Source organism: Mobula birostris, chromosome 6 (genome assembly GCF_030028105.1).
Source record: "Mobula birostris isolate sMobBir1 chromosome 6, sMobBir1.hap1, whole genome shotgun sequence".
In the NCBI taxonomy this organism is placed as follows: Eukaryota; Metazoa; Chordata; class Chondrichthyes; order Myliobatiformes; family Myliobatidae; genus Mobula; species Mobula birostris.
The window spans coordinates 32,174,175-32,201,076 of record NC_092375.1 but is presented as its reverse complement, the minus strand read 5'-3'; the positions used below and the strand labels follow the sequence as shown (position 1 = coordinate 32,201,076).

At 39.1% G+C, this 26,902-nt stretch overlaps 1 protein-coding gene across 1 annotated transcript; it reads right to left on the bottom strand.

The window, feature by feature from the left end:
- Window positions 1–26,698, bottom strand: tomm70a (translocase of outer mitochondrial membrane 70 homolog A (S. cerevisiae)). The gene is made up of 12 exons (XM_072260128.1): window positions 26,441–26,698; window positions 21,920–22,093; window positions 16,832–16,958; window positions 14,652–14,761; window positions 12,301–12,455; window positions 11,434–11,641; window positions 10,463–10,597; window positions 9,885–9,992; window positions 7,941–8,057; window positions 6,774–6,871; window positions 2,998–3,120; window positions 1–1,291 (listed from the first exon to the last, which is right to left on the bottom strand). Exons 1-12 carry the CDS (start codon window positions 26,660–26,662, stop codon window positions 1,138–1,140), a joined length of 1,731 nt encoding a protein of 576 aa, XP_072116229.1. The 5' UTR covers window positions 26,663–26,698; the 3' UTR covers window positions 1–1,137.
- Between the last annotated feature and the right edge of the window lie 204 nt (window positions 26,699–26,902).

The following is a 26,902-nucleotide window of genomic DNA, read 5'->3' as shown; positions in this document are numbered from 1 at the left end:
TCAAAACAAACAATCCTTTAATAGGTCATACTATTATGGCCCTTTACAATGTAGTGACATTGAGGTTACTACTTTGGTTTGAATATTGTAACCATTTTCATTCTGAATGTAGTATTTATTGGGTACTTTTACATTGTATATCATTTACAAAAAAAACAGTTCAATAACTTTTTCAGTGCACTTTCCAACATACTTAACAGCCATTTAATTGTTGGTAATATGGAATGCTTTTATGAAGAACACATGCTTCCATTTGGGGTTCTTTCCAAAGAAAATATGCCAGACAAAGAACCTTTAGCAAGATCAAAATCTAATTCATTTTGTAACAATTGCACGTGAACGTATATTAAAAAAGATTTAAAAGTTAGTTCAAAGGCCAAGCTGGCAGGCTGACCATCTAGCATTGGTACTGGAAAAATATTTGGGTTCGTGGGTGTCAACAGAAAAAAATGCAAAACAAGTATTCTTCCACATTGGAAAATTACCCACTTAAAAAAACAACCAAATTTTTCTTTTTCACCTTGCAATCTATGATGGACACAGCAATCTGAATAGGGCTTTGTTGTATAACATTATTTATTTAAATGGAAATTTTATCAAAGGTTTAGCATATTATAACTCAAATGATGAATGTAAGGACTTTCAAAACTATCTCAAGTTGGATACTATATGATGCATGCTCAACCTTTTAACTGTGACTGCCAGTCTTAAATATTTGACATTACATTGTGCAATCTAAACAAGGAACATTTGAATATGCAAATAAAATAATAAATTTTGCTCATTCTCATGGCAGAAAATATGAACAGTCACAATTTAATTTTGTTTATATTTGTTTGTATATCACAACATACTTTTAAAGGGCAGCTCCAAACATACTGTACATGGGTTTCTTTAAAAAATTGATCACCCTTCTGAGAATAACTAAAAGATGTTTCTGTGGCTTGCTCGTGTAAAACAAATATTTTGCTCAGTGCCACTTCGTAGGTCAACTTGAGTGCAAGTTATTTTGCACACATTCATCAATCACTATATAGAATACATATCAAATCTCACAAACATCACTGTGGCATTCAACAAGTTAGAAAAGGATTCAAAGGCTTAACAGAAGAACGTAAATCATGAGTAACTTTTTAATCACAGTGTTGGGGGCTTCAATCCATATTTTTTAGCAACTTCGGTCTGTGCATATGCAGCATCACAAAGTGAATACAGATGAGCCATCTCCATTTCTGACTTGGCCAGGTTAATGGCTTTGCTAAACATGTCAATAGCCTTTGCCAGGTTTCCCCTGTAAACAGATTTTGAAAAGAAATGCAACGTGAAAATCCTTTAAAACAGAAGTACAATTTGGACAATATAGAAAAAAATATGAATCCAAAAAAACAAAAACTGCAGATGCTAGAAATCTAAATTAAAAACAGTAAACGCTGGGTTTAAGATTAAGAATAGGTTCAGATGTATCGGTGGGAATAGCAGAGCTGATGTTTCAGGTGAAAGACCCTTTGAAGTTCTAACGAAGAGTCTTTGACCTGTTCTCTTCCCAAAGATGCAGCCTGATCTGCTAAGAATTTCCATCATTTTATATTTTTAAATTTAAAAATAAAATGCTATTTCCTGGGGTGTATTCACAAAGACTGAATGAAACTCTGAAATTTGACAGTTGAGTTATAAGGAATCCCAGCCAAGAATCTTTGGTACAAGAAAATCTGCAGATGCTGGAAATCCAAAGGAACACACACAAAATGCTGGAGGAACTCAGCAGGCCGGGCAGTATCTATGGAAAAGAGTAAGCAGTCAACATTTCGGGCCAAGACCCATTGGTCCTGATGAAGGGTCTCGGTCCGAAACATCAACTGTTTACTCCTTTCCATAGACGCTGCCTGGGCTGCTGAGTTCCTCCAGGAATCTTTGCCTGACTTTTGTGAAAAAAGGGCAGACAACTATGAACATCCTTGCAAACCAAACTAACTTTTATTGAATAAAAGAAAATCAATGGAAATATAGTAATCGACAGTGAATTATTGACAATGCAAGAGGAAATGTGAAATTAAGGGACCTCAAATTGAACTTGAATAAAAGTTTTACACACTGTATTCCCATCAATACATGAAACCATTAGAATTAACACAATAATAGTATTGGTAATCGTTGCCCATGGGAATACAGTTGAGAGAACTAATGTGCAACAAGGGAGAAGAAAATGTGTTATGGTAGGCTTAGTGTAAAAATGGACATGATGGTTGCCAAGGACAGGAGGTACAAAGACCCTGACTCAATGCTGCCTCCATTACTTGATAACTGTTGCAGATGCACTAACTTCTTCAATATGCAGTAGGATTAAGAATGAAATGGGACAATTTTGGTGTACAATTTTAATTACTAAATTGATCTCACGCTCTCCAGAGCAGTGTTTGGATGGAAAGGAGGCTCATTAGCCTCTTGGCTTGGTCTCCTGGAGTGAAAGAGGCCAAGGTGTGACCTGGTAGGGTAGATAGTCAGAATCTTTTTCCTCATAGTAGGAGTACAGTTTTACAGTGAGAGGAACTTATCATTAGGGGGATCTGAGAGGCATAGAAGGATATGGATCTAATGGGGTTTGAACTGATGGGCACAATGGGGTGAATGGCCTGCTTCTGTGCTGTATAACTACACAAATGTTATCTGTGGAGAACTGCTGAGCATTGTTGAACAGGGAATATGTGGTACTTATAAATTCCAGGCAAGTTCGCCAGCACTTTACCAAACAAGATTAACTGATGGAGCATAACCCATAATAGCATTGGTCACTTGGAACTTTATAAAATCTATTGGTATGTGTAATTTATCTTACAACTAAGTATACCGGAGAAAAATTCTTACAGGTTTTGAAAACATACTTTTGTGGCAATCCAGAAGTAAGTACTTCACACTATCCATTATCCTCAACGCATTTCAAAGCACCCATCTTTCTAGAAACCAGATTTCAAGCTTGTAAAATCATATAAACTAAGTTACCTCTGGACCTCAATGGTACCCATGGTCTCGTATGCAAAATCACATTTATTATCGATTTCGATGGCTTTGCTGATTAATTCCAAACCTTTATCCAAGTCCTGCTTCCACTGAAGCTGAAGCAAGCTAAAATGAAGTAAATATATTTCAGTAATTATCAATTTATGTATTTGCGATGACCAGTGAACAAAACAACACTAACTTCTCTCAATGCAAGATAACACTGGGTCTTAACTTTTAAAAACCATTGAAAAAAATCAGAGGCTGCTCTGATAGGTTCAAGACTTTAAACGTAGGGTAAGCTATACAAACTTGGTAGGTCTCTCTTTGTGCTTTGTACTTGACCTGAATTGAGTAAGCACAAAGACTTGGCCATTGATACAGCATTCCTAAGACAGAGAGGGCACACATGATTTATATTTTTATACATTAACCTCTGCTGAAAATGTGTATAACATATAGTTTGATAACAGGGAAGTGATTTCAGCTGAATATTGTTAGTTGCAGCTATTGTCCATGCTGAAGAAATCTCACTTGAGAACTCCATGCGTACAGAATGCCAGGGGCAGAGGGGGGATCGGCTGACACCAGGAGAGGTCACCTGATTCCAAACAATTGGTTTATTGATCATTACAGAATGTCTCTCTAGAGCTTACCGCTCCTTCCCCTTTTCTCATCCATAATTCCCCTCTCCCTGCTCTCTTCCTATTCTCCCACAACAGAGACCTGTATCAGAATCAGGTTTATTATCACTCACATGTCATGAATTTTTTTTGTGGCAGTAGTGCAATACATAAAATTACTACAGAATTGTGCAAGTCTCATGCACCCTAGGTGTGTGTGTGTGTGTGTGTGTGTGTGTATATATGTATATATATCAGCCTAAGACATTTGCACAGTACTGTATATAGTCCAACAAGAGGAGGGGCCATATTGGATCCGCTGTTGAGTAATGAGCCAGTCAGAATACTGATCTTTCAGTGGGGAACAGTGATCATAACTCAAGTTTTAAGTTGGCAAGTAAGGACAAGTATGGACCTTGTAGGAGAGTATTAAGTTGATGCAAGGAAAGATGGGCAAGAATTACGAAGAGTTAATTGGGAATAGTTATTTTGGGCGAATCCGTATGTGACATGTGGAAGGTGTTTAAAGACCAACTGTACAGAGCACGGGACAAGAATATTCCAGTACAAGGGAAAGGGAAGAATGGCATAGTCAGGGACCTTGGATGTTGAGAGGAGGTTGTGAATTTAGTCAAGTACAAAAAGGAAACTTGTGTAAGGTTTAAGAAACTAAAAATCAAACAAAGCCACTGAGGATTTTAAAGAAGCCGGGAAAGAACTTGATGAAAGAAATTGGAAAGCCTGGAAGGACCATGAAAGTCCTTGGCAAATAAGAATAAAAAAAATTGCAACACATCCTATACATGCATCAACAGCAAGAGAATATCTTGGGAGTGGGTAGGACCACTCAAAGGTCAAGGACAGAACATGCGCTTGGAGATGGAGGATGTGGCTGAGGTTCTAAATGATCACTTTACATCAGTATTTACCACAGAGAAGGACATGGAGGATAGGGAAAGTACTAACTTGCTTGGATATTTTGAGATAAAGGGAGTAGTGATAGCTCTCTTAAAGAACATTGAGGTGGATAAGTCCCCAGGACCTGGATCAATATCTTCATATCTCCAGTCACAAACAAGGTCCTACAGGACCGGCAAGTAGCTAATGTTGTTCCACTGTTCAAGAAAGGAAACAAGACTAATCCTCTAAACTATGGACAGTGGGTCTCATTCATGGTAGGAAAGTTACTGGAAAAGTTTCTTAGGTTAGGATTTATGAGCATTTGGAAAATCATGGCTTAGTTAAGGACTGTCAGCATGGATTTGTGCTGGGCAAGTCATGTCTTACTAACTCAATTGAGTGTTTCAGAGAATATGACAAAGGTGATTGATGAAGGTAGAGTGTGGCTGTTGTCTACATGGATTTTAATGAAGCATTTGACAAGGTCCCTCATGGGCTGCATGGTATCCATGATGAATTAGTAAGTTTACAGATAATATGAAGACTGATGGGAGTTATGGATAGGGTAAAATACTGGCAATGGATACAGTGGGATATAGATCAGTTACAGATATAAGTGGAGAATGGCTGATGGAGTTTAACTCTGCCAAATGTGAATGTTGCATTTTGAGAGATCAAATATAAAGGACAAGACTTTTAACAGCATTGATGTGAGAAAGTATCTTGGGATAAAGCTTCACAGCTCCCTGACATTGGCTACACAGGTTGATAGGCTGGTAAAGAAGGCATATGGCATGCTTGTCTTTATTAATCGATAAACTGAGTTCAAGAGTTGGGAAGTTATTTTGCAGCTCCATAAAACTCTAGTAAGGTTACATCCAGGGCATTGTATTCAGCCCATTATAGGAAGGATGTGAAACCTTTGGAGGGGTGCAGAAAAGATGCTGTTTGGATTAGAGGGCATGTGCGATCAAGACAGGTTAGAGGAACAAGGGTTGTTTTCCCCGGTGTGGCAAAGGGTGAGGGGAGATCTGATAGAGATTAAAGGATTCTGAGAGACATAAATAGAGTGGACAGCCAGAATATTTTTCCTAGGGTTGAAATGTTTAATACCAGAGGGCATGCATTTGAGGCGAGGGTGGATATGTTCAAATGAGATGTGTGGGGCAAGTTGTTTTTTTAAAAATACGGAGTAGTCAGTGTCTGCATTGTACTACATGGGGTGGAGGTACATATGATAAAGGTGTTCAAGAGGCTCATAGGTAGACAGATGAATCAGCAGGAAATGGAAGAAAATGGACATTGTGGAGGCAGAAGGTATTAGTTTACTTGGGGAACTGCTTACTAATTCAATTAGTTTGACACTACACATTGCACTGTTATACAGAATCATAGCATAGAAGTGGGGCCCATAGATTATTAATACCATCTTCCAGCACCTGGCCCAGGTGATTCAATGGTCAAGGTATGTTCGATGAAAGATACTGACTGAGATGCACCCTGCAGGTGCATCCCCAAAGCAGTCAAAAAAAAAATCGGCAAAATTGTCAAATGGACCAATTTCTGATAGATAGCAATAATTGAACATTACTGCTGTAACCAGCTAAACACCTTTTTGTAGCTAGCATAAGACAGCACAAAGAAAGAAAAGCTTTAGTCCTGATTTGTACCTTCATTTAAAATTTAATTTGTGCAAAGGGAGTTGCCCAATGCCTACGGTATTAAAGAGTTAGAGGTTCTGCAACCTGGCCTCTCAGCTCCAACCACAAGCTAGGTGGACAGAAAAAACAGATCTAATTTGGTGCTTATGCCAAACAAAGAAATCTTTATAGAAGTTTAAAAAGTGAAAGTTATAATCTATTTAGAACTCACAATTACACCAATTTCTTCTGTAACAGTACAGCATACAAAGATAAGCTAAATCATACATAAAATCAACTACAAATTCATGCCAAACAACTTCAAGCAGGACTTCTAGAATAAATTCAGCCATAGAAACTGAATTTTTAAAAAATGGGTCATTCTATAACAAAGTTTTTTAAAATATATTTGCAGTCATTAGAGCAGCACAAGAGATTTAGTTGTGAAAAGTTTGATTTTGTTGGGAAACTACAATACTAATGAAGCGATCTTTACACTTAGACACAGACCACAGCAGGATTTAACAGAACATTAGCAAGACAGTCAACTCTTGATTTCTGACAAAATGTGAAATATCTTGGTTATTCAAATGCTTATAAATCGCAGATGACTTACCCTTTGTGAACATATGTTGTTGCATTGTCTGGTTCCAGTTCAATGCATTTATCGTACATTTCATCTGCCTTACTAAAATGTTGCTGGTCAGTTAAGGCCTAGAACAAATATTTTTTGTCAAATGTTGCATTTGTATCTAATAAGTGCCTATATACAAGACTGCACAGACTAATATTCAGAATGTTAGTGAACCAGGATTAGAATTTAACACATCTTTAGGATACTGCTAAAGGAAAACTTCTGGCCAATTAAAATTTCTTATAAATATTAGATAAATGGTCAGAAATGATGTTTTTGGAGTATTGATTGATAAGGATACTGAAGAAATTTTCTATCTTTCAAATAGCATAATAGGATCTCTTATTTACAGTTTAATTTCTTTCAAATTTTTTAGTCTAGAATACAACTGTTTGGATTTGAGGTGGAACATACAATATCCAGAGTGAGAGTACTCCACTAGCCTAATTCATAAACCAATGGTAACTAAAAATAAGTTAGTATTTGCAAATCAAAGTTCCCCGGGGAAAATATGGCCTCTACAAGTTTATTATTGAATTCAATGAGGTAGTCACATCTAATTGTACTGGCACTTTAACAACTTATAGAGCATGGGAATCAAATAATACTATAATTATTTTTCAACAAAGCTATTTTTAACTGCTCTGAATTCAGACAGCGAGAGAAGGTGACTACACCTTCAAGGTTGTGAAAGATCAATTTATGGCAGTAAAGTGTAAAAGACAAATGAAAAGTTGCAAATATTGGCAATCTTACATAAAAACAAAACCAGTAACATAAAGCAAGCTGATCAACAGATAGACAGTAGACAGAATGTTTTATCAGTCTAGATTGGGCTGCTATAGTATGTTAGGACAGAACACTAGGCTCTGTACAAATCGATCCTGAAATAATAATTTGTAAACTACAATAATAAGTTTAAGAGCAGAACTGTTCTTTTTAAATAATGTCTTTTGATCCTTGGAAAATCAAAACTTAGTAACTTCAGATTGATGAAGTGAAAGACACATTTAAACAATATACAAATACTGTATCCAAATGAACAGTACTAACAAGGTCCTCAGATATTAAAATGTTCCATCCTTCATAACCACACACCAATGATCTAAACAGAACTACACAAACTTCCATTGAATGCTGGAAGCTTACCTGTGCATATAATGCATAACCTTCTGCGCACTTGGGAAAATTTTTAATGACATCTTCAAATCCTTTTACAGCCACTTGAATCTGCAAAGGATTATTTCCAGTGTAGGCCTGACGATACTGGAAAAGAGAGATGATAAATGTCATTTAGCCAGTATCTGTTGAAGATCGAACTGAGAACATTTTAGCTGGAAGTATGAACTCTAGACACAGAAATAGTACAGCACAAGACAAGCCCTTTGGCCCATGTCAACGTACCAAAATAATTTTATTGATATATGTAAAGATTGCTGGATTAGGGTCTAGATTGTTGTATTTTCTTGTAGTTTTAGTTTTTTTTAATACTTGCTTGCATGTTTGTATAATCAGCTGTATATCTGCACACTTTTAGTAACTTGTGGTATAATTGGCTCCATATTTCTGTATTTTTTTCTATATAAGACTGACATATCATGGCACTGTGACTCAGTACTTTTCCACTGGCTGCCTTATCAGAAGACCCTTCATCTTTGCTGAATAAAGAGAGAGCACAAGGACAAGTTCTTTGTTACTTTCATTTACTTGCTGACACTGCCAGACCCGTACTCTGATGAACACCTTATAAATTTGCCTATAATCATAAGATTGAAGTCTCATTCTTGACTTCTGAAGAATCTTCAAGATAACAATATCTCCAGATCTAGGAAAATTAACCAAGTACCATTACTCAGTCGGTGAATCACTCAGTGAAGCCCATTAACAGTCTGAATTCTTTAAAAATTTCTGACTATAGGTAAAATGGTGTTCAATTCATCACACTCACAGGAGGCACAATGAATTCTATTCCTAGATAAATCTCCATTATTGACACTGTACTGTTACATAATTAGCTGGCAGAATCTTGCACACTAAGAATTAAAATTCTTACATTCAGTTTACATATGGATATTGATAACAGAAAGGTGGAGTAATCCAAGTACATGTGAGAGAGGGAAAACAGCCTTCTGTAATACCTGGCTAGAGAATGTAGGATAGGTGAAGGGCAAGGATGGCAGTGACAGGAATACAAGGACACAAACCAAGAAATATCTGATTCGCAGAGAAGACGAAGTGGGAGGATTATTATCCTGAAGATTATTTACATACATCATAGCACATCAGAGGATAATGGGAAGGATCTGGGCAATGGGAATACGGGCACTGGTAAAGGTAGCAGTCTTATGAGTGCTGAAAGATGTGGATGACAAAAAGCAGTGGTAAAATCCAGCTATGATGTATTACTTGGAGAGAACATATCCAATTGTTGCACTAATGAACAAGCACTAAGCCCAAGGTGGCAACCAGGGAATGAGTTGGAACAGAGCATGCAAGATTCTGAGATAGAATAGCATTAGTTGGACATAAGGAAAATGTGGCTTATTTTGGCTTTTCTGTGGTAAGCACTTGAAAATGATGACAACAATGTATGGATGATTGAATGGACGTAATAGTGAGGCAGATTTGGGATTCATCAGTCCTCCTGTGAAAACGGACACTTTCAAATAACATCACAGGGGCAAAAGTGTTGCAAAGGAAACTAAATCTGACTCCAAAGGCTTAGCTCAGGTAAATACCTGTTAGTAAAGTATTACTGACAGGCCACTGCAGACTTCTGCTGTATTCATGGCTCTGGTCCAGACCTTTTTTCTCTGCATAGCTATATCTTACTGATATTTTCATGTGCTGGCTATCTTGTATGTGCTATGTGTGCTTTGTGTTGTTACCGTTGGTGTTGTGTTTTGCACCTTGGCCCTGGAATAACATTGTCTCATTTGGCTGTATTCATGTAGGGTTGAATGACAATTAACCTTGAATGGAATTGAACTATTGATCCTTCCCAATGAATATTCAAGTAGGCAGCTGCAGTATGTGGCAAGACATTTACCAGTAATGGAATTTACCAAATAAAATTATAGATAGACTGCTTACCAAAGCAAAGCACTTCTGAGCTTGTGCTAGAGCAGAGTCTGGACGCAGCCTAATGCACTCATCAAAATCTGCAACAGCCTCTTCAACGTTGTCAAGTAAAATCTTCAACTATAAGCAAAATTACCACAAATCAAAGTAGTACAATCAGGCCAAAATTAGGAGATTTCTGTAACACTCATCAGATCTCCAATAAGTATACCGAACATAGAACAGAAACACTAGGAACATGCATGATTGGCGACTGAGATAGAGTAGAGAAAAGGAGACAAATAGAGAGAGCAAAGAAAAAATAAAAACAGCTTCTCCCATTAATTCTTTATGCAAAAATTGTCAGCAAGAAGGATTAACAGTAGTGTTGTCTAAAAGAGGTTTAGTCCAGTTTACCACAATTATTAGACATGGGGAATAAATGCAGCCCTGTCACTAACATTGAAAACAATTAAACACAAGGAATTTTACTTCAATAGTGCTGCATGATTAATCCATTTTCCCAATTAATCAGAAATTTGCTGGTTATTTAAAATTCCACTAACTTCAGATAACTGGCTTGCAGTGGTACAGACAAACCTGCTTCTCACCTGTCCACGATGATGGTAAACATCAGCATTTTGAGGATCAATATCAGCAGCCATGTTGAAATCTTGTGTTGACAGCTTTGACTGTTGTTGCTGCATGTACATGCTTCCACGTTTGATCAATGCGTTAGCACGCAGCTGAAGGATAAATACAGATGGCAGAATATTACTTAATAATTCCCTTCTTTGAGCTTACTTGTTACATGAGATGCTGACGGCATGCTTTGGTCACCCACATTTTACAATAAATAAGGTGCAATTCTGCAGCACTTTGCCTGTGGAAAAAAAATTAAACTTATTGTTTTAAGACTGCTAAGTGAATACCATTATATTAATAATTTTTCTTCAAATAATAATGTACCACTAGTTTTATTAGTCGTGTCAAATTGGTTTGGTGGCAACATTAACACCTAAATCAAATGATATGCTCAAGTCACATTCCCTAAATCACTGAAGTCAGGTAGTGCACTACTGAGGTAGTGCTCTTTTTCAGAGTATATACCCAAGGCATTTGATATAACGCTCTTTGATAAGCAAGCTCTTCCTATGTTCGAGCTTCTATTCACCCATCAATCATATTCACGAGAACAAATCAACTGACCAGTTATGTTGATGGTACACATCTTACTTCAGTGAAGTAAATTAATTGTTCTTATAATTACACATTAATACCTACAATTTGATATATGAAAAGATCTGTTTTCATGTCTTATACATTGTGTTGGTTTTAAATTGATTATTCTTTATGATCACAGATGCTGCAGTAGTTAAAATAACTAAGAACTTCTAGATATGATGTTGGTTACAGTAACACAGGAGATTGTTATACATTGTATTGAGGCATTCTTAATGACCAATAATTGAAGAACTTATTTCAAAAGTAAAAGTTGACCAGTTAATTTTTCCTTACAAAAAGGACAACATTCTTATTTCAACATTGGTAAAATGAAAGGAAAGTTAGATGAAGAACCTACTTTCACATTTGCATCTTCCATACTAATAACCATATCAAGGTCAGGTTGAGCAGCTGCTGCATTGCCTATTAGCAGGTAGAAGGTAGCCCGAAGCAACAAGGCTTCTGCCACATATTTTCCCTTTGTCTCTATCTCTTTAGTGCATTCACTAATAATTTTGTCATAGTTCTCTTCCTCCATGTACTGTTTTGCCTTCAGGTAGCCAGACCTGAAAAATACAAAATGTATCATGACTGAATAGCATTATTAACGAGTATTTGCAGTCCATTCTATTTATGAGTCTCATGAGCCAATGGACCTGCTAAACGTTTACAGGAGCCACAGCAAATCCTTACAACTAATCACTCTTCCTTCTTCAATCAATATTGGTGACTTCAGGATGATTCAAATAATTAAAAACTAATCAAAAGCTAGGTCGATCCTATTACCATCAAAAAAAAACCTTCAAGTAGCATCAGTAAATCGCCAGTGACAAGAATCTTGGCTGATTTCAATTCTTTCTAGCCATAAGATTATTGTTGTTCCTTTACGTGCCTTGTGTGGTGCATCAGGCGGCGTTGTTTTGCCTTCTCCTTAGCACTTGCCTGTTTTTTTTTACAAGGCCGAATTGCTAGCTCAACACTCAACCTGTCACAGATGGAAAGCATGCAAGGGGCTGGCTGGCTTTGAACCCAGGACCACTCACCCTGAAGTCTGGGGCTGATGCCACTACACCACTGACCAGAGCCATGAGAACAACAAATTTCTGCTGGCCCAGGAGAAACAAATTCACTCAATATATATCATGGATTAATAAACGGGACCTTTCTGACCTGAAATGAACCATATTGTGAAACCTTCTATTAATGCTTGAAAGACATTGATCACCTTCCTGTTCTCCTGACATCAGCAGCTTCACCCTCTTTATCCTTGTCTTCGTCAGGCTTTTCACCTTTAAGCAAAGGCTGTGAGATGATATCATCAGTAAATGAATTAAAGTATGATTTGATGAACTGTGGGGAGGGCATCAGGGGCTCTCTATTCTAAAATAAGGAACAAGAAAAAAAGAAAGTAAGAAGATTCCCAAAATGGTAAAATACTTCATAAGACTCTAAACCTGTACAAAATACAGGATATTTTCATTTCAGCATTTTCTAAAGAATTCTTATTTGTTGCTGCACTAATGATACAAATATTTTACATCCAGCTTCTATTTGGTTGCTTTCAGAGTTATGCATGTAGCACTAGTTTCATCTGCAAGCCAATTCCTTAGCTGACTTTACCAAGTTCATCACTGAAAACAATGACTCACATCACTATTTATGGTGCTCAATTACATACTGTTATTATCACTGATAAGCAAGTGTTCACTCACAAATGACAGAAGGTAGAATATAGGCAGAAAGAAGCCAATACCAACTGCCCCAAACACTTACTATCCAAATACTGATACGTACACCAGGTCTGCAAGGATTTCAAAATGTATCACCCAAAGTCACATACTCTCAACCATCTCTTATGAAAACATCTCTCAGTTCTTGGATTGGAAAAAGCATTTGCTGCATCATTTGGCAGTAAAGGTAATCACCCCTGGAAACCAGCATCAACCATGATTTTCTATGAACTCTATGTCACAGCCACTCACACGACTTTGACCATGCTCAATACACCAATGATAATGGATTCACATGCTTGGATATACTGTATTCAGAACACAGAGCATCCATTCTGTTGCTTCAACTGCTCTGGACTCTCCATTGCTTTCCTGATACTAATCACTCCAATTTAAGTTTTATCTGACTGGAACTTCTGTCATCACTAAACTTAAGGAATCACCGCAGTTTCTCTCAACTTGCTTCCTGTCATTGCCATTATCAAATCGTCCCCATTGTTCAATGCTGCTGTTCCTGATCTGTCACAACCTTCTGAACAATCTTAATTAAGGAAGAATTTTCAAATCTCTTACTATCTCTTCTTTCAGTTAGTCCTGACGAAGGGTCTCGGCCCAAAACGTCAACTGTACCTCTTCCTATAGATGCTGCCTGTCCTGCTGCATTCACCAGCAATTTCCATGTGTGTTGCTTGAAATTCCAGCATCTGCAGATTCCCACGTGTTTAAGGAAAAATTTATTGGTTTTGGAGGCACAGCTTAGATTAATGACATTGATTCCAAGAATGAAGGACTGTTTAATGAGAAAAGATAAGCTGACAGAGTTTCTGTTCTCCAGAGTCTAGAAAAATAACAGATCAATTTCAGCAAAGGCTCTTGTTTTGCTGAACGTTGTGAAGCTATTTCCCTTGGTGGGGAATCTTGACTTGAGGAACGGGGTCAGGATAAAGGATCAGGCTTTCAATACAGGATAAGAAGGGATTTCTTCTTAGGAGAGGAATCTGAATCTTTGGAATGCTTCACCCCGAGGAACCTGGAAGTTGTTATTGTACATTCAAGGCTGAAACTATTACTATAGTTGAAATTTTTGGTTAAAGGAGAAAATCAAGATTAACAAACAATCAAGTTGTGAAGTGGAGGCCAAATATCAGATTGGGCATGACGTCCTTAATAGAGAACAGGCACAGGCAGCCACAAGATTGATTCCTGCTCCTATTTCATATAATTATTATTCCATCTTCAAAATGATCTTTTAGTTAATATTGCACCTTACTAACTGGGATCCCACCTTAGGAAATTGCTGGGACTTAAAATCAGCCATTCTATGAAGCCTATGGATGATATTTCCACCTTCCTTAACTTTACAATCCTCACACACGCTGCTTTCCTCAATAATGTGTCCTTAGCAGCACGCCTCTCATAGCACCGCTGCCTTGATTTCACAATTAGATACTGCCTTGTGAATACCACACTATTTAGTTTCCCCTTTCTTGTCCGCAGTTATGCAATGCCATAGTGCTTCACATCTTTGCACATTTCTTTACCCTCCCTAAACCCCATCAGTACACCTGTATCATCACTTTCCATCATGCTTCCAAAGTTCTTCTGTTTGAGCTTTTACGGAGGTTCCCTTGCCATTCAACTGTCTGATAGCCAAGTCTTCCAAAAGTTTGGGAGTTGCTGGCCTCTGAACAAATATAAGTAGACTGGAAAGGGGTTTATTTGAAACAAAACTGTGCACTTGTATTCTCATTCTGGCAGATGAAAACACTGATTGTATTGTCCTGCTTGAGAAAAGAATTTCACACTGACATTTCTAACAAGCATCTATAGTACTTTAGCCACTAACCTTATACTTTTCTTTAGCTTTCTCCTTTCCAAGCAGCTTAAGGACTTTATCAGCAAGCAGCATACTTTGTTGGTTTTGGAATCCTTCCAAGATGCAAACTGCAGTAACATCTGAAAAAATGTAAAGACACTAAACATATTTCCAACAAGAACACTTTGAAATATCTTCAGCAATGGTTAAAGTCTCAATTAAAAAAAAAATTCATGGCATACAGTACTGTGCAAAGATATATCTACCTGTGGTACCTAAGACTTTTGCAGAGTACTGTATTTGTCAATGTGGAGTGGAAAGTGAGTTTATAAATCAGGTGGGAGCAAAAGATGTTGGGAATGGTGTGGATGAAGTGCTGTGGGACAGGCGGCAGAGGAGTGCCAGAGGCGCTGTTCAGAAACACCCAGCCCTGAGACCCAGGCATGGTCATTTGATTCCAAACAACTGGCTCCCTGATCATTACAAAATGTCTCTCTGGTGCTTCCTGCTCCCTTCCCCTTTTCCCAACCATGATTTCCCTCTCCTCGCTCACTTTCCACTCTCAGTCCACAATAGAGACCCACATCAGAATCAGGTTTATCATCATTCACGTCATGAAATTTGTATTTTTTGTGGCAGTAGTACAGTACAACACAAAATATTTCTACAGTACAATAAAAGTCTTAAAACATCCTAGCTATATACATGTGTCTAAGACTTTTACAATCAGCTTGTTTAAAAATTGAACGAGAGAAGAGAGCGAAACAAATATGCGGTGATCTGGAACACAACAAATCAAACAATGCTACTATTAAACTAGCTTTGGTCATCTTTTCTATAAAATAATTCCAAATTTTGTTTCATTAATTTGAATCTAAATAGGAAGTTATAGCATAAAAATATCAACAAACTGGTGAATTAATGATTATCTGAATGAAGAAAGTCATCCAGGAGTTGAAAGATGGTGCCATCCCACATTGGTTGGGGGGGGGGCGGCGGTGGGAATGTCTTAGATGCAATCAACACACAAAATGCTGGAGGTGCTCAGCAGGCCAGGCTGCATCTATGGAATAGAGTAGTCAATGTTGCAGGCTGAGACCTTTCTTTAGATGTAATAATCATATTGTTACTATACTTCTTATTTTTAAGGGGATAATGTGGGTTCCCATTCATTCTTCACTTCAACAAGCAGGAAGATATTAATGGGTGAAAACTTCATCTTTTGCAAAATGTTAGCGTTTTCAGCATTCCACTTTTTTGGTGCCAAACTGATGAATAATAAATTATTCTGAACATGCCCTAGAAGCAAAAGTAGATCAACAAATCTAGATTTTTTTTTGACTACGATTTTAAGTTGCATTTCTTTCCTCCCATGAAATGCATACAGAATTTCAAGTCTTTCAGCTACAGTATGAAAATTGGAATTTAAATGTATTTGTTCCCTTGTCCTGGAAACAATTAAGGAAAGGTCAGAGAATGATTTGTTTCTATTGACAGGAGGAGAGGTAAGGGTGGGTTATTGGTGCCTTAAAACCAGTCACTTTGAGCAGATGGGGCTCGCCAGCTATGGTTGGCAGCTCATTTAGCTCATTTAGAAGAAAAACTCTGATCTTAACCTCCACAGCCTTGTAGCTATATCCACTCACGGAGAAAGCTTTGGGAGTTAACCCCGAGGAAAAATCTGGAGCTGGAGTCCCTAAGGTAATGCTACGTTGAGTTCAATGCTGACTGGCAGCTCCTTCGGCGCCACTCGTGCCGAATTGTATTTGCCTCTGCCATTCATATAGATCCATCAGCTGCATGGACTGGGAAGAGCCTGCTGCATAGGCAACAGCTTGCTTGCCATATTGTACTTTCATGGTTTGCATATCATGTAGATAGGATGCAATATTTATGTTCGACCCCGATCAATGGAGGGTCTCATGCACACTTGAAAGATTACTGGAATATATCTAAATTTCAGCTAAAGTTCCCATTTCTAAATGCTACTTAGACCTGAAACTGAAAACTGCACTATGGCAAACCGGGAATAGGTGTAACTCTGCTAAAGGTTTGATTTAACTGATTTTCGTTACCTAGCTTTCTTTTAGAAAAATTATAAATGATGATTATCTGAAGACTAAATCCCAGAAAACTGCCTATAGAACAGATGTAGAAAAAATTGATGATGTAGGAACAAAATCAGCTTGAGGCAAAGACTAAATACAAACCTTCCAAGCACTCCTTCTTATTATCTAGTTTCTCAAAAGCCTTTGCACGGCGGTATAGTGCCTTTATGTATTTGGGGTTCAGTTCTACAGCCTTGGAGCAGTCCTCAGCAACTTCCTTCCATTTTAGCTGCAATACAAACGTGTTGCATGTTAAAAAAAATCGTTGATTTTGTTCCAGGATCAATGACCAGACTGTAGAGTGATGACACTTAAACTAATGCTGTTAGTGCATATAATTATATACAGGCTCTCCATACATTATAAAGAATGTTACGGAAAATCTATTGTCCATAGAAGGTAAGTAAACTCTTTTACCCCACCCAATCAGGGAACCCAATATACAGCATTCTATTATTGCCGATTTGCTGTGGAAACAGTAGTGTAATGCAAATGATGCAGCTTTGCAACCAACAACTGCCCCAGGCATTCTAGAATGCCATTTTTTTGCTAGCAGAAGAGAAATTTGAACAATCTCCGAATACACTATTGTTTTTGATAGGTAGTATTATATTTCATGACATAATTCAGAATTAAGTTTTATAGGCAGGAACAAGGTACAAAAGAGAAAAAAATGACATCTTATTTAATTCAATATGTAACAATGCAGTGATCAGTTTTGTCTATGGGTGTGATCTTCAAACAGGTTTTACCTCAATTTACCAAAAGAATTAATTGAAGATTATGGCAAATTCCATCTTGTCTGCTGTCACAGAAAAGTGGTGAACAAGGAGCAAGCAGTGGATGATATTTTCAGAATCTCACTGTTAATCATTGTTATTGGTGGGGTGAGTAGAAGATGGACTGGTTGATGGAGCATCTTTGTCTTGTACATGTTGAGTGAAAGACCCACCCTCTCATAAGCTTCATAAACAAGTTGAAGATGGCTTGACCTTTAATTGTGGGCATAATCTCTATACTGCTGCTCAACTATTGAGGTTCACATGTCCTCTGTTCTGGAGTGTAGTCACTAAATTGAACAGTTTTCCATTAGCTCCAACTCTTCAGGCATTTTGTTGATGGAGAGGTGCAGCATTATGGGGGGACTGAATGAAGTTTTATGGCAATTCTGCAGCCTAGTTTGGTACTTGTCTTTAGACTGATTAGTTAGGATCACTCCTGTAGAGACCCATTAGTTAGGATCTTGATTTGCTTACATCATGAAACAAAAACAATATGGGAATACATTTCTATGGGTCACTAAATTTCAGCAGAGTACTATACTCCACCTCCCCTCTCGGACAGTGTGATGAAACACTTTTAGTGAGACGAATATAAACAAAGTCAGTTGGCTGCTGCTGCTCTCTGGTTGCTCTTACAGCTGTCACAGTGATGATCTCATCCAAGGTGCCTTCAGATGGGCAGAGTCCACACTGCAAATCAGGGGCTTTACAACTACAGGGACATGGTTGCAACTGATTTATCCACAAACAACTGTTGATGCACAGCGGACAAGGATTGCAGCCAAGTGTTGCACTGATTAACACACTATTAATTTCCATTAACATCGATGGCAGGATTGTGCATCACTACCATAAAGAATTCTCTGCAACAACTGTTTCATCCATTACCATGGAAGACTAACGAGTCTACCACTGAGATCAAGGAGCTACTTGCAGAACTTGTTCTATTTTCAAATCAACACCAATTCATCTGAAGTTTCCGATACCATTCTTTTAAAATTAAGTCAAGAGATGTGTTTTGCAGGCTGAGCCAGTGTTTAATTATTCATCACCAATTGTCCTGGAAAAGATGCCTGTGAGCTTCCTTCTCATACGACTGCAGTCATTGAGGCGTGGGTATACCCACAAAGCCTTCAGGGAGAGTGCTCCAGAGTTTTGACCCAACAATAGACGCTTGCCATAACATTTTCATTGTTAGAAATCATCATTGCCTGTCACTTGTGAGGCACGACTGTTACCTTCCCCTTATCAACCTAATTCTGGATATCATTCAGGTCTTGGGTGCATTTGAAAATAGAGAGTCATAAATGGTGCTGAACATTGTGCAATCATTGGCTAAATCCCTACTTTTGACCTTAAGGTTTAAAGTAGGTCACTGATGATTGGACCTTTCTTCAACTGAATAACCCAATTTACATAGAATATACTCCACACTAAAATGGCTTTCAAACCAATTAGACCACACCAGAATTTATGCCCAACTCAAGTCTTGTCCTTTCTTTTTATGGCTTTGCCATCCTGTGGCATAAATTTTTAGCAAATATTAATTTATTCAGGTCACTTTGTCCTTTTACCTTGCACCTTAATTTGAACTTTTGACGTAGTAAGAGATCTCACTTTTCTCCCAACCAAAATGTATTATTATGCATTTATGAATGACTTGCCCCGCTATGAATTTAACTTCAAGGTCATCCACACTTCTGACAATCCAATCCAATGTGGTATCATCTATGAATTTATAAATTATATATAACAACCAAAATTAGGTTATTCGGTCTTTCGAGTCTGCTCTGCCATTTAATTTATTTTCCTCTCTCAACCATATTCTCCATTCCAAATCAAGAACTTTAAAAATACCCAATGACTTAGCCCCCTCAGCTGTCTGTGGCAATGAATTCCAAATTTACCACTCTCCTTATCTCTGTTCTACAGCAGCGGTACCCAACCACCAGGCCGCAAAGCATGTGCTACCGGGCTCTGAGGAAACGATACAAGTCAGCTGCACCTTTCCTCATTCCCTGTCACGCACTGTTGAACTTGAACATAGGGTTGCCAACTGTCCTGTGTTTGCTGGGACATCCCGTATATTGGGCTAAATTGGTTTCTCCCATACGAGACCGCCCTTGCCCCGTATTTCCCCTGCTAAGGTAGAGCGTTCCTATGAAACCTTTCGTGCCGAAATGGCGTAAAGCACAGAAGCAATTACCATTAATTTAAATGGGAAAAATTTTTGAGCGTTCCCAGACCCAAAAAGTAACCTAACAAATCATACCAAATAACACATAAAACCGAAAATAATTAACACTAACATATAGTAAAAGCAGGAATGATATGATAAATACACAGCCTATATAAAGTAGAAATAATGTATGTGCAGCATAGTCGGGAAGATGAAGGCAAAACTGATTTGTGGGGAAAAATCGGCAAGTACGCGCACGCGCACACAAGTGCCCGTGCAAGGCCTCATGGTAGTCTTTCCTGGGGTAAAGTGTCCTGGAATTTGACTGCTACTTTTGTCCCTTATTTGGGAATGAGAAAGTTGGCAACCCTAACTGTAAGAGACATGTTGAGGTCAGTTCAACCCTACTTGAACAACCCCCCACCCTTCCGGTCTGCAATAATATTGTCAATATTAAACCGGTCCGCGGTGCAAAGACGGTTGGGGACCCCTGTTCTACAGGGACACCCTTGTATTCTGAGTCTGTGCTCTCTGGTCCTTGGCTCTCAGAATCAGATTTATTATCACCAGCATGTGTCATGAAATTTGTTAACATAGTAACAGCAGTTCAATGCTACACATAACACAGGAGGAGGAAAAAAAAAATAATAAAAATAATTCTCCTACTATTGGAAAAATCCTCTCCATACCTACTCTATCTAGGCCTTTCAATATTTGGTGGAGTATTAAACAAAGCAGTCTCCAAAATTCCAGGCGTACAAAAATGTACAGGCCAAAGCCCAAGTTAAGAAATACATGTGGAAATGGTATTTTGATTTTGAAGACTGTATTGACAAGAGTTTTGGGAGTTAGAAGTTGAAGACCACCAATTTAGGAAATACTTTTTTCACCAACTATATAATGAATAAATTTTGGTATTCCAACTTGTAGAATTGACAGTTTCAGGAGAATATATTTTCTGGCTTCATATTTTAAAAAATTGCTCTCTGCTTTCATAACATATATAATTATTTTGGATAGCTGTCTTCACTCTCCTGGCAATTTACTCTCTAACTTAACATTGCCAACATCAGCCTTATAGCTAATACTAAACAATAGGGTGACCCGTTGGGGCACCCTCTGAGAGAAGGGTAGTGCAGACTGATGTGACCAGAATGAAAATTAAATTTTCCTGAATGCTATCGGTATCACTTTGCTTTGGAAACTGAAGTAAAAAACCTCAGTTTATTAAGGAAGAACGACACGTAGCAAAGCAAATATAGCTCCTCCTCATTTAACGAAGGATACTTTTAATGGCATCATTTCTGGTTTATCTGCCACCCTTGTGCCTCTCGTTGTTATTCTGGAGATGTGCAGTCCTTTCATCCTCTGTCTCTTCATCTCTTCTGCTGTTTGTTGCTTGTCTCTGATCCTGGAGACATGCATGCCTCTCCTCCGTCTCTACTTCTCTCATCATTTTTTTGTCCTGACTCTTTGATCCTGGAATCGTGCGGCCCTGGCCTCATCTGATTCTTGTTCTTTCCCTCTCTTGTCGCTTCCCAAAGATGTCTGGCGTCATCTCTTGACCTTAATGTCCCCCTTCCCTTTCCACGCGGCATAATTAGGCTGACCATTTTTTTGTTACCCTAATGCTGGATAGAAGATATGAAGCAGTAACACCAAAGGATGCTGATTATTCTTGATGATGTGGTTGGCGCTCTCCGAAATGGACGTGATATAGTCACCGCTGTCCTTTGACTGCAGCAAAGGGTTTTATGGGTGTCTCGAAGTACATCATTACAGTAAGATTTAAATATCTCTTATTGATGGGTGGCAGTTAGATCTGTCCCAATCCTGCACATGCTGATAGTGATTAGCAGAATGTGAGCCTCGAAACAGAGCAGCCCTGTCCTTTTGCTCCGGTAGGTGTCGCCGCTGAGGCTGGCCGTGCGCATGCGTCGGGCTGTCGCGTCCCGATTTCCATGATGGCAGATCGGCTCTTGGGTGAAAATGAGCCTGTTGATTTTGGCGAATGAGCAATTTTATACGAATGATTATACAATTTTATACGAATATACCCTGAACTTCGCCTGCATTCTGTAAGTTAGCGCATTTTAATTCGACTTCGCCAAAAAAAGTGCCGCTGTAATGCCCCGTTTGCGCTAATTGGAGGTCACAAACAGACAGAGCATGAGAGTTTGAGTAGTATATAGATTTAGGTAAGCTCAGTTTTAATTAAGTATTACATACCTGCTGTTCAAATGCTGCAGCCCGATTTTGGTAAAAAGTTGAAAGGTCTTGCTTCTGGTCCAAAGGACACATGCTTATTGCCTCAGTGTAACACTGAATAGCTTGTTCAAATTTTCCAGCTTTAAAATACTTGTTTCCCTTATTCTTTGCAGATTGAGCTTGATCCAGCATACTCTAAGGAAGTAAAATTCAACTTAGCAAAGTGGCACAAAAGCTTTGTCAGAGAAAATTAATGTGGCACAACAACAGTACTTTTCAAGGGCAATTAGGGATGGGCAAAGCCCACATCCTTTCAATAAATATAAAAAAAGCCATTTACCCCACCTAGCTATCATCTGTAGTCTATTTGAGCCTCCCTTATGTTTTGTAATCTAAAACATATCAGTCTATTTCCTTCTCCTTCATATAATTGCGCAGTCTTTCCTGGCTATTCACTTCATAACTGCTTACGGCAGCGAATTCCACACTGTTAGTATTCTATAGGAAAACGTTTCAGCCCAGCTCCCTCCTCACTGAATTTATTGGTTACTATCACATTGCTCATCCTGCGTTGTGCACTGCCAAAGTGAAACAATTTCCTTTACATCTGCTATCAAAAACTTACATAATTTTGAAATGACACACATCTTAAGGTAGCATCTATGGAGAGGAATCTTCTGAAGAGAGTCCTAATGAAGTGCTTTGGCCCAAAATGTCAGCTCTCCATCGATGGTGCCAGACCTGCAGAGTTCCTCCAGCATTTTGTGTGAGTTACTCCGGATTTCCAGATTCTGCAGAATTTCTTGTGTATATCATTTGGAAGTCATCAGCAGCAACACACAAGATTCTGGAGGAATCCCTCTAGCATTGTTGTGTTGTTCCAGATTTCCAGTATCTCCAATCTTTCTTGTATCTCTAATACATCAACATTTTCTTTACAATAGTTGGACTGGCCTGTCCATCAGGTATCATTCTGTGCGTATACCCACTCCAACAAGTCTACATTCTAAGTCACTAACCACTCCTACTTTTATCCTCACTCTGCTTTCTATCCTGAGGCACAATCCACTTCACACTTGCCTGTGACTGCAATCTCCAATCATAATCATTAGTCTGCCATCAGAAATAACTCTATATAGCTAATAATTCCCGGGACATTGTAATTTAAGGTACTACACTATCTGACAATCCTCAGGTTCTACAACATTTTTCTAAATTAATTATTAAACACATTTAGTGAAACTTTTCGTATCTCCTTAAACATTAACATTTCAATTCACACTAACTCAAAGACTTTGGACACAGAAAACAAAAAGTACGAACATCATCCCTCCTCTTTTACCACTGGGAATGGATTCTTTATTTCTGAAAGCAATCATTTTCTGTTCCCTCGCCTTTCCCTTGAGCCAGGAGAAAATGTTAGCTTCTTAGCTCCATGTTTTGTTTCCCTGCAGCAATTAGTATAAATGGCCAGTTTCCAACTACTTCAGCAGTGAAGCTGAAATCAAAGAGGACATCAATGTGGGAAAAACTGAATGCACATCCATCACATATAATCAATTTGCATCATGGCTCTTCAACACAATGTCCATCTGATACAAGTATTACAGTATTTGTTAGTAATGCAAGACCATAAGATACAAGAGTAGAATTAGGCCATTTAGCCCAACGAGTCTGCTCCGACATTTCATCAGGCCTGATCCAATTTTCCTCTCAGCCCCAATCTCCTGGTCCTCCCTGTATCCCTTCATAGCCTGACCAATCAAAAACCTATCCACCTCTGTCTTAAATATACACACAGACTTGGCTTCCACAGAAGCCTGTGGCAAAGAGCTCCACAGACTCACCACTCACTGACTAAAGAAATTGCTTATCTGTTCTAAACAGAAGCCCCTCCATTCTGAGGCTGTGCCTTCTGATCTTACGAAACTTCGACCATAGGGAACATCCTCTCCACTTCCACTCTATCAAGGCCTTTCACCATTCCATAAGTTTCAATGGGGCCTCCCCTCATTCTTCTGAATTTTAGTGACTACAGGCCCAGAGTCATCAAGCGCTCTTCATATGACAAGCCATTCAATCCTGGAATCATTTTAGTGAACCTCCATTGAACCTTCTCCGGTTTCAGCACATCCTTTCTAAGACAAGGGGCCCAAAACTGCTCACAATACTCCAAGTGAGGCCTCACCAGTGCTTTATAAAACCTCAACATTACATCCTTGATTTTATATTCGAGTCCTCAGTAGCCTAATTCTGCTCTCGAATGCTAACATTGCATTTACCTTCCTCACCATGACTTAACCTTTAAGGAATCCTGCACAAAGACTCCCAAATCTCTTTGTGCCTCAGTTTTTTGTATTTTCTCTCCATTTAGAAAATAATCAACCCTTTCAATTCTTCTACCAAAGCGCAAGACCAGCACTAGTCCAACTGCCATTTCATTGCTCATTCTTTTAATCCAAGTCCTTCTGTAGCCTCTCTACTTCCTCAAAATCACCTGCTCCTCCACCTAAAGCCTGCAAACTTTGCAACAAAGCCATCAATTCCATCATCCAAATCATTGACATAGAATGCAAAAAGAATTGGTCCCAACACCAGCCCCCATGGAACACATAACAAAGGACATTGGAAAATGGAAGAAATTTGTTAAATTATGTTATAAAAAAACAAGAATACTCCAGTTATTGAACTCTGGTGCTGAACTACCTTTGGCAGGAAAACAATATTGTAAAAACAGGATTCCGGCTAATAAGTCAAATATTCCATGAGAGGGATGAAAATGTAAAACACCTGAACAGCACACTGATGTCATCTTCTCGTATGGTAACAAAACGTCTGCAAATAGATTGCCACAATCTGAGAACAACACAACCCAACCATCTGAAAAAATTGTACTTAGCAATATCCTTAACTTTCAACAGTCTGGTCATTTGTATAGCTGGCTTATTACACAAGGAAAAATTAAAGAAATTAGGCTTACATTCTGCAGAGTTTGAAAGAATGCAAGGTGATCTCATTTAAATGTATCAAAATCCCGAGGGGGAATCAACAGACTGGATACAGAATTGTTGCTTCACCTGGCGGGAATGTTTCAAGCAAGGAGCCAGCGAATCATAAAGGAGGTCAGTTATTCAGGACAGCCAAGAAGGAATTTAATTCTGCCATGAACGGTTCCAAGCCTGGCTGCGAATGGAGGTGGACTGGGCATGGGGTAATAACCAGATCTCGTTAAAAACCAGAGCTACAGAAATGCCGACAAAAGCTCCAAAGACCTCATCCTTGGGAGAGAAAGGATCTTCGAAGACGGGGGACAACTTTAAAGACTGGCCCAGGACACAGGACTCCAGTGAGCTGTAGTCAGCAGCCTACGCCCCAGAAAAGTTGATGGGCTTAAGTCAGAAAAAATTCCTTCACTCAAAGCACAGTTGTTTTTTTGGAATTTGGAGCCAAGAGGGCAGTGAAGGCTCAGATGATGCATTCAGTAGATTTTGAGACGACCTGGACATATGGGGGTTAATGAAAAAAAATGGTGCACAGTCACAACCCTGGTGCATAAGTAGAGCAAGCACAAAGGGCTCAGTGGCTGTATTGCAGCTGTAATTTCTCATGCTATTACATCCCATCCCATAGTCATACCTTGTGGTGAATACAGAATCCACTGAAGCTTTTCAGCAGCAATAAAATCAATATTTGAAAAGTAAAAAGAGTATAGAGAAAGGGGAAAGTTTATTTCCTTACAAGGTAACAACAGGGTTGTGAAATGATGACCTCAAAAAAGATATCTGGAGCAACACACACAAAATGCTGGAGATACTCAGCAGGCCCGGCAACAACTATGGAAAAACAGTACAGTCGACTGTTATGGAATTATGGAATGTGACCCCCTCAGCAGGACTGGAGAAAAAAAAATGACGAGTAGGTTTAAAAGATGGGGGGAGTTCCCACCACCTGCTCAGGTTCCCCTGGTTTGCTGAGTACCTCCAGCATTTTGTGTGTGTTGCTTAGATTTCTAGCATCTGCAGATTTTCTCATTTGTGATTGGATATCTGAAACAAATTGTTTAAAATGAAAACTAGCTGTAAGATGCATAATTCCTACAATTTTCTAGCCTGTTACGTCCTCACAGTATAACTCACCCTCCTCCTTCATTCAGTTGCTCCTGCTCATCTTTATCCCCCAATAACTGACCCAAATAAAACAGATATTGCTGATGGGACTGAACAGGTCAGAAAGGATCCATGGAAAGTGAAGCTGAGTTAACGTTGCAAAGCAATGACCTTCCACCAGAATCCATCACTCTCCTCCCCCCTCCCACTCGATCTAATGAGATGTACTCAACTTGCAACGGTATCTCTGTTTGTCTTTGATGCTGGCAGACCTGACGGATAGTTCTAGCATTTTCTGCTTTAGGTCAGATTCCCTGCAACTGCAGTTTACGGCTGCCTCTTGTTTCTCTCGCTGCCCACTTCTGCCAGTCTGCTCGGGGTTCACCCTGCTCCCCTCTCCCCAGCGTTTATTCTACTCCTCTCCCTCCCAGCGTACCTGGTTATCCGTCTGGTTCTCCTCACGATCACTCCCCTCCTTCGGCACGGGACTAGAGCTACCCTCCGGCGCCTTCCTCTCGCTCCGCTTCGACACGGACCTTTTCTTCCAAAGGTAGAGGGCACCGGCCCCCAACAAGACGGGGGTGCCGATGGCGAGCGCCAACTGCCACCGGGACAAGCCGGTGCTGGCCTGCGAGTCCACAGGCTTAGAAGCCGCCATCAGGTATGCTCGCTACAGAGAAGGAAAAGGGGGTCAAGGGGAAGGACACCGCTGGCAAACACTTCCGGGGCGCATCCTCCGCCAATCACAGCGAGATTTCGTGCTGCAGCGCCACCAATCGTGCGGATGACCAAGTAGCATAAGTAAACCCCAATACCCCTGCACGCTGTTATCCACATTCAGTTTGGTTAATAGGACTGGATGTTATAATCCCTGAAGTTTCTGCACTGCACTTGACTT